We start from the raw sequence: 19,028 nt of genomic DNA, 5'->3' as shown, positions 1-19,028 counted from the left end.
TCACCTTGTCACCAAGGCGAAGGGTTAATGTAACAAAACCAGCAGGTTTTAAGTTATTTTAAAAGTATATTTACTCTTTAAATATTTAAATAAATGTATCTGTGTAGTCTCTGTAGTTTATTATTCTCTGTCTCCTCAATCAATGAGACCTAGATTAGAGACAGTGATATATTTGTGATATTTTTTGACCATTTCCCTATTGTTCCAGTGGAAAATTTTTCCAAGTGTATTTCTACCTCAAATGTGGTTTTGTTCTGTTCTGTTAACTAACAATAGCATTCTGTATAAGAAACTCATATATATTTTATTTATTTATTCAATATTAATCGGTCTGTTTGGTCCATACTGAGATCGGATGCACACAATGCAGTTGAGGTGTGGTTGAGATACAGCCAAGATGCAGCTCCTATGTAGTGAAAACTGCACTGACATACAACACTTCTAAATAAATCTGCTAAATCCTACAAATCCAAGTTTTTGAAGAATGGCCCAAAAATACTAAACCTTTCTAATTTACTAAAAATGTCTCTGCATTGTTAACATAGACTAGACAGTTTAAGAATGTGCCAAATTTATCAAAGTATATCAGGTTGTTTGATAAATCTGATATATTTTTAGACTCTCCAGTCTAAGCTAAGACCAACTATTACTTGACTTAAACTGTTTAAAAAACTTGCCACTTTTTGACACATGTCCCCTTTTAACCAAAGCCATATGCTTTGCTGAGGCCATGCCAACTTGTAGATGCATTGAAAATGTGTCTAAAACTCAAAACAAATGTGGCATGTCAGACAGTCCTTTGGCACATTTTTACGTCAGATTTCTGGTGCATTTGCAATAGTACATGTCCCCTATTTATCTAATCCAGTTTCTTAATGTGTATGACTAATGATTGTAATGATGTTATTAGTGCATGAGCTTTTTTTTCTTTAGCTAACCTCATTACAATTGTCCCAACACAGTACGAAAATGCTATGGAGCGACTCCAGAAGAATAAAGTGACCCTGTACAAGAAGACAATGGAGGTGAGTTCTCTAAGTAAGGGTTCAAACAGGGCATAATTACCATGGATGCAGTATGGATTATGTGTGAGGATTTGCAGAGATTCTGCTCAGCTGTTTCTATAACTCTCATAGAATACACTTTAGGGTCTATTCACACTTCTGAATTTCCGCTTGCTGAATTCCACCTCAAATTAAAGCCCATAGACTTCTATGGGATTCCGCACTCCCATTCAACCTTCTGAAATTATTCTTGCGGAATTCTGCAAGCGGAATTTCAGCAGGTTGAATGGGAGTGCGGAATCCCATGGAAGTCAAAGGGTTTTAATTTGTGGTGGACCTTCCACTGTGTGAATAGACACTAAAAGTATCACCTTCCATGCAGTCAACCCTCTCCTGCTGTTTTTCTTTCTGTAGTTGCCCATGAGTGTGAATCTGTGAATATGCCCTGTGGTCATACTATTGATAGGGAATTTAATGGATTCCTTCAATATGTTGTTTGATTCCAATTCAATACAGTAGTTATAAATGACCAGGCCTGGTGGAAGAATGAATGACACAGACTCCAGCTGTATACAGACTCTTCTGAGTTTATTTACAGAGACCAAAATTCTTATAGCATACAAGAGAGAGGATGGCACACTGCCAAATTATATGGTGCTACAAACATATGTCTTATCTCATAAGCAGGAAATAAGGCTTCAAACTAAATGGTCTTAAGCTTTCTTGTAAGCTCAGCACTTGTAACCTTGAATATTGCTAATGAAGTTAATGAATAAAAGAATAAAGACAAGATGGCGGATCATAGACAACATGGCTGATGATATACAAGATGGAGTATAAAATATAAAAGTATATGAAAACGTATATAAAAACGTATAACAAGCTGACTTCCCTCACAATCCCCAATTTAAAATTTTGAAAACATGAAGACATGATGGATCCCAGGTACTTCAGGGGTTCTAAACCACCCCTGCTGGACTTTCCCTAATTATCACTTATTTTCTTCTGCCAGGTTCCCCAATTTTCTCATCTTCTGTTTTCTCATTTTTGATTATTTCAGTCTCTGGAATGAGGGAATCCATTCTTTATTCCATAGGAGTCATATTTTGGTAATCTCTGCATATTTAAACAGTATAGGTTAAATAACTCGAAAGCTGAGTATATGCATAGCAGTATCAAAAATGTTTGTAACACAACATGCATAATACCTGAAAACTACCTCCCAAACCCTTCAACCAGTTTGCAGGGTCTAGTGATGAGAATGTCTCACTCCACCATGAATCTTGTTCCTTCTTATTATGTTCATCATACTTCTATCTTAAGCTCTGTATGTCTGGGCTTTCACATTTCCTTCAGTGTCTATGTAATGACAGCCGGCTGGTCCTACAATGTGGCACATACCCCCCTTAAGCTGCTGTCAGGTAATCTAGCACTAGTGTATGTTGATTAGTCACCACTATCAGCTGATTTTGCATTGGTATGGAGGTATTAAGCATGTCTAGAATGTCAAAGATTTGGTCATCAAGTTAGTTAGTAGCCTCCACCAACTACCCCACGTTTACATTACAGTAAAATAGAACAAATTATTTTATTAGCAGCCCCCATTCGTACCACCTGTGAGCTACCATTTTTTCTGGGGTATGTATTTTGCTCCTTTATACAACATGTGTCCGGGTACAGTTCTTAAGTCTATTTCATTGTCATGTACTATCCAAGTAGAAGGTGTCAGTCTGGCTAAGGTACAAGGACCGTTTACACACTGGTAACCATTTGTAAGCATGTTCCCCGCATACCAAATAAGTTCTTTCTGGCGGATTCAGGAAGTAAGTCTGTTGGTTTACAAGTCTTTGGGCCAAGTCTATCAGTATGGCTGTGTCATTTGTAAACCACCACTTAGGTTTCTGTCCCAGCAGTCCACAGTAACCAACCTCTATGTTCCCACAAGTAGGGTCTCCTGGGGAACAACCAACAGGATCATTGAATGGTACATAGTTTGTAACGTCATTACAAGTGGTTTCATCTCCTGAAGGAAACATGTAATTGTATTCCCAATTTAGTGTATGTAAATGTCTTTCTACTATGTCAGGTTTTAAGGGGTTTTTACCACTTGCTATATGTGTACGCCCTTGACCGTGTACGTGTACGCCATTGACCGTGCGGTTTAATTAACAATATGTGAAGTTTTTTTTAATTAACAATATATTTTTATAGTTTGGACAGTTATGCACGCGGCGATACCACATATGTTTATATTTATTTTTATTTACATAGTTTTTTTATGGAAAAGGGGGGTGATTCTGACTTTTATTAGAGAAGAGGTTAAATCACATTTATTAACACTTTTTTTTTTTGCGATGTTATAGCCCCCATAGTGGACTATAACCTTGCATACACTGATCTTTTACACTGTTCACTGCCATGCAATAGCATGGCATTGATCAGTGTTATCACCACTCGACTGTTCCTGCCTGGATCTCCTGCACGAAGCAGTCATTCAGCGATCGGACATGCAGGAGGCAAGTAGGGATCCTCCTGGTGTCCTGCAAGCTGTTCAGGATGCGGCGATTTTACTGTGGAAGCCACGAACAGCTCAACTGAGCTGCCGGGATGCTTTCGGTTTCACTTCAGACGCGGCAATCAACATTGATCGCCGTGTCTGAAGGGTTAATACAGGGCATCCCCGCGATCGGTGATGTCCAGTATTAGCCGCGGGTCCCGGCCATTGATGGCCGCCAGGACCGAACCGATATGACATTATATCACGGGAGCCGGCGCAGGACTTAAGTCCTGCGTCATTAAGGAGTTAATTGTATATGTTATCCAAAGAGATAAGCTACATACTAAAAAAAAACAAAAAACAAGAAGAACAAAGGAAAACAAATTATGAATGACATTCTCACACAGAACTTCTGAGAAAAACAGGGGACAAATAAATTGCAGCCCCCCTCCCTTCAGCCTCAAGCATCTCATACACAACCTCTGAGAGAAAGATAGGAGGAAATGCAACCCCTGACCACGTACCTGAATCGCTACAGATTTGCCGTGTCCCACACCCTAACAGTAAATAAATAACAACTAAGCACCAATCCATTCCTGACCTACAATACAGGAGTGTCAAAACAAATAGAACAGCAGACCAGTACAAATTAGGAACACGTCAAAATCAAGGAGAGACAAGGGTTAAAACCAATAACCAGCCAAAGAATGATCAGTGACACAATTAAATACACTACAAAATCATAAACAGATATATCAAGACACAAGATCAAGATGAGTATATAGAAGCCAAAACCCAGCACAAACCAACAAAAGCTAAAGTCCTACTGTTTAAACACAAACACTGAATTTTATCTTTGGAGATCCAGAATTACAACCAAACAAAATTAGTAGGGACACAAATATATTTATCTGTCTGTAAGCAACAACAAAAAGGTACAGGTAGCAACTAAGTAGTCATTTAGCTCAATAATATTAAGTCTGCTGTGGTGCTAGGACATGGTAAAGAGAGAGGCTCAGTCCACGGGAAACACCGTGGACACAGGACTGCAGGAATGTGGGCGCTCAGAGGCGGCTCTGAGCGCCCACGTTCCTGCAGTCCTGTGTCCCCAGTATTTCGCGTTCGAGGAGCTTCGAGTCGTAAGCTGAGCGGTGAGTGCAGGATTTTTCTATATTCTTGTGACTTGAACAAGTATATTTATGAACATACTCAGAGACACAGAAGCTTATCAATAGCCTTCTTAAGCAGCCTCGCTGAGAGATTATATTCTGCTATTCCTAATTCGACTAAATTTCCACTAATCCAACAACTTCTACATTTACTAAATATATTTGCTGCAAATATGAAACACTTAATTTATCCCATGAAATTATATCTTTAGCATTTACTAAAACCATTTACAAATTCTCCTACTATGTTAATTACACATTTCTTTGTCTACAGTAGGTGACATACAAGCCCCTCTCCTCTTGGAAAGGTCTATAAGAATACATTACAGTTGCATTTAAGACAAGCCCTCCTCTTGGAATGTTTGGGCGTTGGCTAGTCCCTGGAAGCCATTTTGAGACATTAAACATGTATCATACCTCGCTTAAGAGGTAGGAAAAAAAGTTTGATTTTATGTCTTCCATTACCATAGAAATATAATATTCACTTACAAATGTAGCATGTTAGATATAACACGTGCTGTCTATACAGTAGACAATATTACAGACTTCACAACATAATACATGCACATAGACTTCACAGAAAGCTTCTGCCTATAACTTCCTATTTTCTTCACTTAGCTTTTTATTCAACTTAACTTGTCAACATTTCCCATAACGCATGGGCCAGAGGAAGCGCCTCAGTGCGTGAAACCGGTTGCCACTCCTTTGTCACGCCCCCCGCCTCACCTGTTCCATCCATGCTCCCTGTATGTCTGTCTGCTCTGTTTCAATGGCTCAAGTCTGGAATTAAAGCTCAAGTTTGTTGCTGAACCTCTGGCCGTGGTGAGTGCTTTATCTAAACTCTCTACTTGCATAGTTTGAGTTTATGAAATGTATATAAAAAGTATAACAAGCTGACTCTGTGCTCTCTCCTGTCTAATAACACTCCTCTGTGCTCTCTCCTGTCTGATAGCACTCTTTACTCTCTCCTCTTTGATAGTACTCCTCTGTGCTCTCTCCTGTCTGATAGTACACCTCTGTGTCTGATAGCACCCCTCTGTGCTCTCTCCTGTCTGATAGCACTCCTCTGTGCTCTCCTGTCTGATAGGTCTGAGAGGGCACAATGGAGTGCTAGCCCACCCTCGCTTACTGAACTTTGTCCATTCCCGTGCTTTAGCTCGGACAAAGCCATGATTTTATAAGCCATGATTTCTATAAAAAGGAAATAACATTTTCTTATGAAGTATAATAGAAAGGTTAATGTTTTGCCAAGATGTACAATATATAAAAAGTTTTTTAATTTTACAGTGCCCATTGAAGAATGGTGACTTTTGGGTAAATGTGGTACTGACTGGAGCTAGTTAAGGTATGCTTGGCTTTGACAAAAGCCAAGCTCTGACTACAGTAGAACTTGTTTAGGTCCACCTTTTTTTCCCAGGACAGGAGGATTGGATTTGGTACTTGCTCCTGCATTCATTGACTAGGAGACTACATGTGACCAAAGTAAACACGCTGTACAGTAAAATGCAATGCAGGGGAACACACTAACCCTTTGCACCGTGCTTGTATTCAGTGAATGCATGACATAAAGTATAATACAGAGAAACACTTCTCCAGTACTTAATATACATAACACATATGTCCAGCAAACCTGTAGCAACTCAGTCACCTGACAGCTCTAATAGGTAACAGCTGGAACTGCTATACAGGGACACCACAGTTCCACAGTTTAAGACTAGGTTAATAAAACTATGTAAGTACTTTGCTTTTTTTTATATTGTGTTATTGGCTGTTCAGATCTACTGTTTATTATTAGAGATCAACACATGGTGGGAGCACACGTGACAGCTACACACTGAGATCTATGTTATTCTACAACGCAATTTTGGCACTGACAAGAGTTGTGCAAACAAACATTGACATGCCGCACTGAAACTATTGCCAGTGTTATGGCTAAGGTAACTTAATGGGGTTACATTTCAACCCACAAGTGGCCATTACCCTGAAAATAGGGCCGGATTAACGTAGGGGCTGATGGAGCTGCAGCTCCAGGCCCCTACAGTAAAATAGGCCCAGCCGTCCGCCAAAAAGACCGCCGAGGAGGGCCTGTAGGCCATGGCAGTAGATTGTGACCCCGGACTGGAGGAGTGGTGGTCGGTACACTGAAGTGGGGCAGTACACTGGCATACAGCCTCCAGCCATACACTGTATATGGCTGAAGGTTGTATGTTTGTGGGGAAACTGTACTGCACCTAATGTGGGGAGCTATTCTGCACCTAATGTGGGGAGCTATACTGCACCTAATGTGGGGAGCTATACTGCACCTAATGTGGGGAGCTATACTGCACCTAATGTGGGGGACTATACTGCACCTAATGTGGGGAGCAATACTGCACCTAATGTTGGGAGCTATACTGCACCTACCTAATTTGGGGAGCTATACTGAACCTAATGTGGGGGACTATACTGCACCTAATGTGGGGAACTATACTGCACCTAATGTGGGGAACTATACTGCACCTAATGTGGGGAACTATACTGCACCTAATGTGGGGAACTATACTGCACCTAATGTGGGGAACTATACTGCACCTAATGTGGGGAAGCTATACTGCACCTAATGTGGGGAAGCTATACTGCACCTAATGTGGGGGAATATACTGCACCTAATGTGGGGGAATATACTGCACCTAATGTGGGGAGCTATACTGCACCTAACGTGGGTGCTATACTGGACCTAATGTGGGGGAACTGTACTGCACCTAATGTGGGGGGATCTATACTGCACCTAATGTGGGGGGATCTATACTGCACCTAATGTGGGGAAGCTATACTGCACCTAATGTGGGGAACTATACTGCACCTAATGTGGGGAGCTATACTGCACCTAATGTGGGAGAACTATACTGCACCTAATGTGGGAGAACTATACTGCACCTAATGTGGGAGAACTATACTGCACCTAATGTGGGAGAACTATACTGCACCTAATGTGGAGGAACTATACTGCACCTAATGTGGGGGAACTATACTGCACCTAATGTGGGGGAACTATACTGCACCTAATGTGGGGGAACTATACTGCACCTAATGTGGGGGAACTATACTGCACCTAATGTGGAGAACTATACTGAACCTAATGTGGGGAAGCTATACTGCACCTAATGTGGGGAACTATACTGCACCTAATGTGGGGGAATATACTGCACCTAATGTGGGGAGCTATACTGCACCTAATGTGGAGAACTATACTGCACCTAATGTGGAGAACTATACTGCACCTAATGTGGGGAGCTATACTGCACCTAATGTGGGGGAACTATACTGCACCTAATGTGGGGGAACTATACTGCACCTAATCTGGGGGAACTATACTGCACCTAATCTGGGGGAACTATACTGCACCTAATGTTGGGGAGCTATACTGCACCTAATGTGGGGGAGCTATACTGCACCTAATGTGGGGGAGCTATACTGCACCTAATGTGGGGAACTATACTGCACCTAATGTAGGGAACTATACTGCACCTAATTGGGGGAACTATACTGCACCTAATGTGGGGGAACTATACTGCACCTAATGTGGGGAGCTATACTGCACCTAATGTGGGGGAACTATACTGCACCTAATGTGGGGAGCTACTATAAAAAGATAAGAGTTATACCGCTCCACCATCAGTGTCTGGATCACTATATAAGGATAGGAGTGATACATTTCATAAAAATGCCCAGAAAAATTCTCAGCACCAGGCCCATGATGCTCTTAATCTGGCCCTGCCTGAAATGACAGTCAGAAATGACCGTACAGGTAAAAAAAAGAGGGATTTGCTTATTCATAAAAACCTATCTTGGGCCAATTGTGCAATAGGACATGGGTGAGGGGAATTATCATGTTGAGTCTCTGTGGGGGGAGATAAGGGGGAGGGAGTAAGAACAATAAATTACTGATAAGTCGCCTAGTATAACAGAAGCAGCAGAAAACCTACTAATAAGACAAATAGATGGGCAGCGAAGAAGAGTGATGTCATTATTATGGGGGACTTTAACTACTCCAATATAGACTAGGAAGCTGAAACCTGCAGGTCCAGCAAGGGAAAAAGGGTTTTGGCAATAGTAAAGGACAATTACATTTCCCAACTAGTGCAGAAGCCAACAAGAGGGGGTTACTTTTGGACCTTTTACTAATCAATAGGCCAAGCTTAGTATCCGAGATAGAGGTGGGGGGTCATCTTGGGAACAGTCACCACAGAATAATTTTAATAAGTTTTCATTCATCCTATAAGAGGATGTCTACTAGGGGGGCTTTGGGAAGGCAAAAGAGAGGACCTCTGTGACATAGATTGGGACCTTGTCTTCAGTAATAAAAGTACACAAGCTAAGTGGGACATTTTTAAGAGCATCCGAAATAGATCTTGTGAACTACATATACCCTATGGAAATAAACATGTTAGAAACAGGAGAAGACCAATGTGGTTAACCAAAACAGTTAGGGATGTGATACATGATCAAAGGAAAGCCTTTGGACTACTAAAATAAGAAGGTAGAGGGAGCAGAGAGAGAGAGAGAGGTTTGCCATAGAAAGTAAAAAGAACCCAAAACATCATTCACCTACATAAATAATAAAAAAAAAATGAAAACTGAGAATGTTGGCAACCTGAGAAATCATCTGAGTGTAATGGTGGAGGAAGATGAGGAAAAGGACAATCTACTAAATGCTTTCTTTTCTACTGCATTCACACAGGAAAATGCAATGACTGATGACATGAGTAGGAATAATGTCAGTTCTACTGATAAATTCACCTGTTTAACCCAGCAAGAAGTGCAGCTGCCTTAAAGGGGTACTCCGGTGCTTACACATCTTATCCCCTATCCAAAGGATAGGGGATAAGATGCCTGATCGCGGGAGTCCCGCAGTTGGGGACGCCCGGGATCATGCACGCGGCACCCCGTTTGTAATCAGTCCCCGGAGCGTGTTCGCTCCGGGTCTGATTATGGTCGACCGCATGGCCGGCGGCGTGTGACGTCACGCCCCCGTCCCCATGTGACATCACGCTCCGCCCCTCAATGAAAGCCTACGGGAGGGGGCATGATAGCTATCACGCCCCCTCCCGTAAGCTTGCATTGAGGGGCGGAGCGTGACGTCACACGGGGGCGGGGGTGTGACGTCACATGCCACCGGCCCTGCGGTTGACCGTAATCAGCCCCAGAGCGAACACGCTCCGGGGACTGATTACAAACGGGGTGCCGCGTATATGATCCCGGGCGTCCCCAGCTGCGGGACTCCCGCGATCAGGCATCTTATCCCCTATCCTTTGGATAGGGGATAAGATGTGTAAGCACCGGAGTACCCCTTTAATAACATTAAAACACACAAATCATGGGCCCAGATGGAATCCATCCCAGAGTTTAACAGGAATTAAGTACTGTGTTAGACAGACCCTTATTCTATTATGACATAGATTGTTTCACAGGAGTGGCGCTTAGCAAATGTTGTACCAATATTCAAAAAGGGGTCAAAAATGGATCCTGGGAACTATAGGCCTGTAAGTTTAACATCTGTTGTGGGTAAGATTTTTGAGGGTTTTCTTAGAGAAGCTATTCTAGGGTACGGTATCTCAATGAAGAATGTAAATACATGTAAAGGAGAAGAAATTGCTTATAAGTAGAGAAAGAGGAACTTTTCTCTATAAATAATTACAAAGTTTATTATATTTGCTTGTACTATTGTTTATGCAGAGTTTGTGGAATGATGGTTGGAAACCCTGCTCTGCTTGTCTCATACTGTGTGTGCAGAAGCAACTCTTTCATTGTTCTACTGACTGAACATTTTATATACAATTAACATTTCTAAAAATGCAATTTACAGGTATGGGTAGAGATGTAAAATTTCTGAAAATTTTAAAGGGTTACTCTGGTGGAAAACAACATTTTTAAAATCAACTGTTGCCAGAAAGTTAAATTTTTTTTTGTAAATTACTTCCACAGTGCTCTCTGCTGACACCAACTGTCCAGAGTACAAGAAAACCCACATAGCAAACATATCCTGCTCTGACAGAGGTGTCAGCAGAGAGCACTGTGGTCAGACTGAAAAGAACTCCAGAAAGAAATACAACTTCCTGTGGAGCATACAGCAGCTGATAAGATTCTTTAATAGAAGTAATGTACAAATCTGTTTAACTTTGTGGCACCAGTTGATTTAACCCCTTAAGGACCCACCCATTTTCACCTTAAGGACCCGGCCATTTTTTGCACATCTGACCACTGTCACTTTAAGCATTAATAACTTTTGGATGCTTTTACCTTTTCATTCTGGTTCCGAGATAGTTTTTTCATTGATACTTGCATCATTTCTTGGTGAAAAATTCCAAAATTTGATGAAAAAATTAAAGAATTTAAAATTTTGCATTTTTTTTTTTACTTTGAAGCCCTCCGTTTATACGGAAACTGGATATTCCAAATAAATTATATATTGATTCACATATACAATGGGGGATATTTATCAAAGGATTTAGACTGTTTTTTCCTGTCTAAATTTGTCCCACAGAAAGTCGCAGTCTAAATAGGTGCGACTTTTGCTCTAGAGGATTTTTAGAACATGATGCATGCTAGTCTATTTTAGACGGAAATGCATTGGAATATGCATTGGTGCTGAATTTTTCAGCGACATGTTGAATCGGCTGAAAGTACGCCGAAATGTCAGATCAAGCTGGAGCAGGTTTAAATACAGTCTAAAGCATAGATCACGAAGTCCGTGGACAGAATTTATCAAGAGCTGTGCGCCTTTTGATAAATTAGGCGCACAATAGAGCAGTCAAACCCTCTGTAGTTTGGTCTACATTGATGCAGGACATGGACAACTGTGATAAATATCCCCCAATATGTCTACTTTATGTTGGCATCATAAAGTTGACATGTTTTTACTTTTGGAACACAACAGAGGGCTTCAAAGTTCAGCAGCAATTTTCCAATTTTTCACAAAGTTTTCAAAATCTAAATTTTTCAGGACCAGTTCAGTTTTGAAGTGAATTTGAAGGTCCTGTAGAAATACCCCATAAATGACCCCATTGTATAAAACTGCACCCCTTGAAGTATTCAAAATGACATTCAAAAAGTTTGTAACCCAATTTCTCTCAAGTAAGAAAATACCTCATATGTGTATGTCAGGTGCTCTGTGGGTGCACTAAAGGCCTCAGAAGGGAAGGAGCGACAGTGGGATTTTGGAGAGTGAGTTTTCTGAAATGGTTTTTGGGGGGCATGTCACATTTAAGAAGCCCCTATGGTGCCAGAACAGCAAATGTGTGGACGTCAAGTGCTCTGCTGGCACACTACAATGCTCAGAAGAGAAGGAGTCACATTTGGCTTTTGGAAAGCAAAATTTGCTGAAATGGTTTTTGGGCGGGCTTGTCACATTTAGGAAACCCCTATGGTGCCAGAACAGCAAAACAAAAAAACACATGGCATACTATTTTGGAATCCACACCCCTCAAGGAATGTAACTAGGGGTACAGTGAGCCTTAACACCCCACAGGCGTTTGACAAATTTCCGCTAAAGTTGGACATGAAAATGAAAAATTTTATTTTTTTCACAAAAATGCTGGTGTTACCCCAAATTTTTCATTTTCACAAGGGGTAATAAGAGAAAAAGCCTCCCAAAATTTGTAACCCCATTTCTTCTGAGTATGGAAATACCCCATAGGTGGATGTAAAGTCCTCTGCTGTGCAAATGAAAAATTGAATTTTTCATTTTCACGGACCACTGTTCCAAAATCTATCAGACACCTGTGGGGTGTAAAGGCTCACTGTACCCCTTATTGAATTCTGTGAGGGGTGTAGTTTGCAAAATGGGGTCAAATGTGAGGGGCAGTCGAAGGGCATGCTGAGAGTTGTAGTTTTGCAACAGCTGGAGGCACTCTGCTACAACTCCCAGTATGCCCTTTGGTAGTCTGTGCATGCTGGGAGTTGTAGTTATGGAACAGCTGGATGCACACTTTTTCATAGAAAAAATGTGCCTCCAGCTGCTGCATAACTACAACCCCCAGCATGCACAGACTACCAAAGGGCATGCTGGGAGTTGTAGTTGGAACTCCTGCTGTTGCCAAACTACAACTCCCAGCATGCCCCTTGGCTGTGCATGCTGAGAGTTGTTGCCAAGCAACAGCAGGAGGTGAACAGACCTCACCTCCTGCTGTATCCTGCCGCCTGCACTGCCGGGACCATCGCCGCTGCTGCCACCACTCCTGCCACCGGGACCACCGCCCCCGCTCCTGAGGGGACCCCGCCAGACCAGGGAAAGGTAGGAGACCCCCGCCGACCCCGATCTCCACCTCTATCGCTGCCCCGATTACCGCCCAGCAGGACAGTGATTGGTCGTTCCGACCGATCAATCATGTGATTATGAGGTGGCCACCTTACTCCTGCTGGGTAAGGGTGAATGGGGCTGTCTAGGACACCAGAGACCCGATTGACCCAGAATGGTTAGACCCGGTCTGAATTGGCTGGCGATTTGCTGCGATTTCCGACATGGGGGGATCTCAGGACCCCCCTAGGCATTTGCATGGGATGCCTGCTGATAGATATCAGCAGTCATCCCGGTCCGGTCCCTGCCCGGCGGGCGGCGGGGACCGAAATTACCAGGTACGCCCTGGGTCCTTAAGTACCAGGAAGCCAGGGCGTACTCATACACCTTGGGTCCTTAAGGGGTTAAAAAAAATGTTATCCACTGGAGTACCCCTTTAAAGTGATGGGAATTTTTTTTTTTTCCTGGGAAAAATGGAATAAAAAAAATTAAAAATAAAAACAGCGTGGAGTAGTTTTACTAATTGAAAATAATTTCTGCTGGATGTTGGTTTCACTGTTTTACTGAGAGAAGGAAAAGAAAAAAAAAACTATTAACTCCATTACTACTACTCCATTACTACACCAAACTAAATTTACTGGTCTTCAAGTGAGACTGGAAGCCTTACAAAGATTCTCAGATGTCTTTAATGAATATTTATTATTATAAAAGAAAATATTCCATACTCCATTTTTTTCCAATTTTTCAGGGGAAAAAAACAGCTTTGGAAAAAAATAGGAAAATAAACATTTTTTTTAGTTTTTTTTTAGGCCTTCCGATCTCTATGTATGGGTGAGCTTATCTGGGCCAGGGTCGTAAATAACTACTTCCTTGTACCATGCAATTCCATCGACTTCTTCTGACATACCCTGCTGTGATCCTACTGACTACATCAGAAGGAAGTGATGGAAGCACGTTCTACACTGAGTTATTTACACCCCTGGCCCAGATAAGCTCCTTTCCCCATACCTCCTAGCACCACAGCACAGCATAATTAGCTGTACACCCATCTGACAAATTCAGGAATCTGTTAGATCAACTATAACACCCATAACTTTGGAATGGGGGCAGAGATGGATCGAAAAACCGTAAAAAGGTACCGTATATGATCGGCCCCCCTATGTAATGATACATACCAGTACACTGCATGCTTAGAAATGCAACTTTATTAACAACATTTCTAAAAGACAGGTATCTATGTTTTTCCATTAAATACATACACTGTGAAATGTATGAACAATGTATATGGTTTATTGTAAAATATTGTGTATAATGGTTGAATAGTATATTTTCCCAATAAGAAGTTATCTATGGGCAATGAACTCTTTACAGATGCGTCTTTTATTGTTTACTCCCTTTTTCATTTCCTATTTAGTCAAAGAAGAACTATGAACAAAAGTGCAGAGAGGCGGAGGAAGCTCAACTAAGCTTTGAACGTGTGGCTATAGCCGGAAATACTAAACAAGTAGAAAAGGTAAAGAATACATGTCTTAGCCCACTAAGGAATAATAAGTGGGCAGCACAAAACAAATTTCTGTTTCAATATGTATATACACGTCTATTTAAAGGCATGGTTGTTGCTATTACTATAAAAATTTCCTGTATTTTTCAGAACTTTGGATGGTGAGCAGTCAAATACAGTCATGGCCGGAAATGTTGGCACCCCTGACATTTTTCTAGAAAATGAATTATTTCTCACAGAAAAGGATTGCAGTAACACATGTTTTGCTCTACACATGTTTACTCCCTTTTTGTGTGTTGGAACTAAACCAAAAAAGGGAGGAAAAAAAGCATATTGGACTTAATGTCAAACCAAACTCCAAAAATGGTCTGGACAAAATTATTGGCACCCTTTCAAAATTGTGGAAAAATAAGATGGTGGAAAAATAAGATTGTTTCAAGCATGTGATGCTCCTTTAAACTCACCTGGGGCAAGTAACAGGTGTGGGACATATAAAAATCCCACCTGAAAACAGATAAAAAGGAGAGAAGTTCAATTTGTCTTTGCATTGTGTGTCTGTGTGTGCCACACTAAGCATGGAGAACAGAACTATCTGAGGACTTGAGAACCAAAATTGTGGAAAAATATCAACAATCTCAAGGTTACAAGTCCATCTCCAGAGATCTAGATTTGCCTTTGTCCACAGTGGGCAACATTATCAAGAAGTTTGCAACCCATGGCACTGTAGCTAATCTCCACGGGTGTGGACGGAAGAGAATAATTGATGAAAGGTGTCAACGCAGGGTAGGCCGGATGGTGGATAAGCAGCCCCAAACAAGTTCCAAAGATATTCAAGCTGCCCTGCAGGCTCAGGGAGCATCAGTGTCAGCGCGAACTATCCGTCGACATTTAAATGAAATGAAACGCTATGGCAGGAGACTCAGGAGGACCCCACTGCTGACACAGAGACATAAAAAAGCAAGGCTACATTTTGCCAAAAGGAACTTGAGTAAGCCAAAATCCTTCTGGAAAACGTCTTGTGGACAGATGAGACCAAGATAGAGCTTTTTGGTAAAGCACATCATTCTACTGTTTACCGAAAACGGAATGAGGCCTACAAAGAAAAGAACACAGTACCTACAGTGAAATATAGTGGAGGTTCAATGATGTTTTGGGGTTGATTTGCTGTCTTTAGCACTGGGTGCCTTGAATGTGTGCAAGGCATCATGAAATCTGAGGATTACCAACGGATTTTGGGTTGCACTGTACAGCCCAGTATCAGAAAGCTGGGTTTGCGTCCAAGATCTTGGGTCTTCAAGCAGGACAATGACCCCAAACATACGTCAAAAAGCACCCAGAAATGGATGGCAACAAAGCGCTGGAAAGTTCTGAAGTGGCCAGCAAAGAGTCCAGATCCAAGTCCCATTGAACACTCGTGGAGAGATCTTAAAATTGCTGTTAGGAAAAGGCACCCTTCCAATAAGAGAGACCTGGAGCAGTTTGCAAAGGAAGAGTGGTCCAACATTCCGCTAAGAGGTGTAAGAAGCTTATTGATGGTTGATTGGTTGATTTCAGTTATTTTTTCCAAAGGGTGTGCAACCAAATATTAAGTTAAAGGTGCCAATAATTTTTTCCAGCCCATTTTTGGAGTTTGGTGTGACATTATGTACAATTAGCTTTTTTCTCTCCCTTTTTTGGTTTAGTTCCAATACACACAAAGGGAATTAACATGTGTATAGCAAAACACGTGTTTCTGCAATCCTTTTCTGTGAGAAATACTTCATTTTCTAGAAAAATGTCAGGGGTGCCAACATTTACGACCATGACTATACATGACATCATTCCAGAAAGATTTAAAGGGGTATTCCTGTGAAAAAAAAACGTTGTCATCTCAACTGGCTCCAGAAAGTTAAATAGATTTGTAAATTACTTCTATTAAATAATCTTAATACTTCCAGTACTTATCAGCTGCTGAAGTTGAGTTGTTCTTTTCTGTTTGACAACAGTGCTCTCTGCTGACACCTCTGTCCATGTCAGGAACTGTCCAGAGCAGGAGAGGTTTGCTATGGGGATTTGCTCCTACTCTGGACAGTTCCTGAGACAGACAGAGGTGTCAACAGAGAGCACTGTTGTCAGACAGAAAAGAACAACTCAACTTCAGCAGCTGATAAGTATTTTTCAGTTTTTCACTGGAGTGCCCCTTTAGGCTAGGTTTCCACACAGGTTTTTTTCTGCTGTTTTTTTGGAAACCTGCCATTGCAGTTTTTGAGCCAAAGCCAGAAGTGTATTTAGAAGGAATGGGAAATATAATGGAAGGACTTATAATTCTCCTTCCTTTTGGATTCACTTCTGGCTTTAGCTCAAAAACTGCAGTGGCAGTTTTCCAAAAACTGCCAGAGAAAAACCTGTGTGAAAATCTGGCCTTAAAGGGGTACTCCGCCCCTAGACATGTTATCCCCTATCCAAAGGATAGGGGATAAGATGTTAGATCGCCAAGGTCCCGCTGCTGGAGACCCCGGGGATCGCTGCTGCAGCACCCCGCTATCATTACTGCGCAGAGCGAGATTGCTCTGCACGTAATGACGGGCAATACAGGGGCCGGAGCACCGTTACATCATGGATCCGCCCCTTGTGACATCACGGCCCGCCCCCGTCAATAAAAGTCTATGGGAAGGGGGCGTGGCGGTCATAACGCCCCCTGCCATAGACTTGCATTAAGGGGACGGGCCGTGATGTCACGAGGGGGGAGCCATGATGTCACGCTGCTCCGGCCCCTGTATCGCCCATCATTACGCACAGAGCGAACTCGCTCTGTGCAGTAATGATGGCGGGGTGCCGCATCGGCGATCCCCGTGGTCCCAAGCAGCGGCACCGCGGCGATCTAACATCTTATCCCCTATCCTTTGGATAGGGGATAAGATGCCAGGGGCGGAGTACCCCTTTAAGGTGCTCATATCACTAATGCCCTATTTATATGTCATGTAATTGTATGCCATAAGTGTACATTGGGGTACTGACAAAAGGTATTCCTACATATACTGCTGTGTTTCCATGGCATGCCTATTGAGTTTAATGGACTAAGTAGTAGTTTACTAGTGACTATGTATGGGCCATCTGCCAAATGTGTACTTCATAGTTGGTGGGCGGTGGCAGTGGCAGTGGTGTTATCTGGTGTAGCTTTTTTTTAGCTACACTACATCCTAGTGTAAGGGAAAACTTAAAGGGGTACTCCGGTGAATTATTTTATTTTTTTAAATCAACTGGTGCCAGAAAGTTAAACAGATTTATAAATTACTTCTATTAAAAAATCTTAATCCTTCCTGTACTTATTAGCTGCTGAATACTACAGCGGAAATTCTTTTCTTTTTGAAACACAGAGCTGTCTGCTGACATCATGATGCTGACATCTCTGTCCATTTTAGGAACTGTCCAGAACAGCATATGTTTGCTATGGGGATTTCCTTTCACGCTAGCAGTTCCTAAAATGGACAGAGATGTCAGCAGAGAGCACTGTGCTCATGATGTCAGCAGACAGCTCTGTGTTTCAAACGGAAAATAATTTCCACTGTAGTATTCAGCAGCTAATATTTTCCGTTTGAAACACAGAGCTGTCTGCTGACATCATGAGCACAGTGCTCTCTGCTGACATCTCTGTCCATTTTAGGAACTGCTAGCGTGAAAGGAAATCCCCATAGCAAACATATGCTGTTCTGGACAGTTCCTAAAATGGACAGAGATGTCAGCATCATGATGTCAGCAGACAGCTCTGTGTTTCAAAAAGAAAAGAATTTCCGCTGTAGTATTCAGCAGCTAATAAGTACAGGAAGGATTAAGATTTTTTTAATAGAAGTAATTTACAAATCTGTTTAACTTTCTGGCACCAGTTGATTTAAAAAAAAAGTTTTTCACTGGAGTACTCCTTTAAGACAGGATGTCGACATAGCAAGTTCTAATGAAGTCAAAGAAAAAAGTTTCTTCAATGAATGAATAAGTCACCTGACCCCAGCCTAAAGACATCACTGGAAACACAAAGACCCACAAAAAAAGCAGCAACTGAAAGTGGTTGGACTGCCAGATTTATCTAGAGTTAGGTGTCTGTGTGGTGTCCCGGTACCGTATTGCATACCGTACCTAGTGTAGAGGTCCCCAAAGTCAGAGAAACTATGTTCAGGTAGGGTCCCTTAGCCCCTAGTCGCCTCTCATCAATTCTAATTCTCTAATGTTAATACATGTATATATTTAATAATAGTGTATATCTAATATAATGTATAGTACTTACCCTGGTTAGCGTCACAGGACCTTCGGTCATGTGACCATGTTAATCTCCTCTATGGTATGTTGGAGGACCTTTGGAGGTCCTTGGGTCACGTGTTGCCCACAATCCTTTGTAATGGTGATTGACATCAGTATGGACCAATTAGCACTAGTCCAGCCCCTACCCATATAAGGGAGCTGTAGCCAATTATTGCTCTCTTGGGTTGCTGCTCTCGTGGATGCCAGACTAGCAGGACGGATCTGCGCAAAGACACGCTAGGCCTGAAAAACCTACCTGCCTCAGCTGAACTAAAACCGTGAGTTCTAAACTACCCCTGCTAAAGCTAGC

General features: G+C 41.9%; 1 protein-coding gene across 4 annotated transcripts in view; it reads left to right on the top strand.

Moving 5' to 3' along the window:
- PSTPIP1 (proline-serine-threonine phosphatase interacting protein 1) overlaps window positions 1–19,028 on the top strand; it is a 162,147-nt gene that overhangs the window by 77,784 nt on the left and 65,335 nt on the right. For 2 of the 4 annotated variants that reach the window (XM_056572940.1, XM_056572939.1), the window contains 3 exons: window positions 963–1,025; window positions 5,289–5,492; window positions 14,360–14,458. In XM_056572940.1, the coding sequence (XP_056428915.1) occupies window positions 963–1,025; window positions 5,289–5,492; window positions 14,360–14,458 (366 nt within the window). The remainder of the gene's footprint in view (window positions 1–962; window positions 1,026–5,288; window positions 5,493–14,359; window positions 14,459–19,028) is intronic. The other 2 variants (XM_056572942.1, XM_056572941.1) reach the window with 1 other exon arrangement.

This window comes from Hyla sarda, chromosome 4 (assembly GCF_029499605.1).
Source record: "Hyla sarda isolate aHylSar1 chromosome 4, aHylSar1.hap1, whole genome shotgun sequence".
In the NCBI taxonomy this organism is placed as follows: domain Eukaryota; kingdom Metazoa; phylum Chordata; class Amphibia; order Anura; family Hylidae; genus Hyla; species Hyla sarda.
The sequence above is the reverse complement of the archived record's forward strand: the minus strand, read 5'-3'. Positions and strand labels throughout refer to the sequence as shown.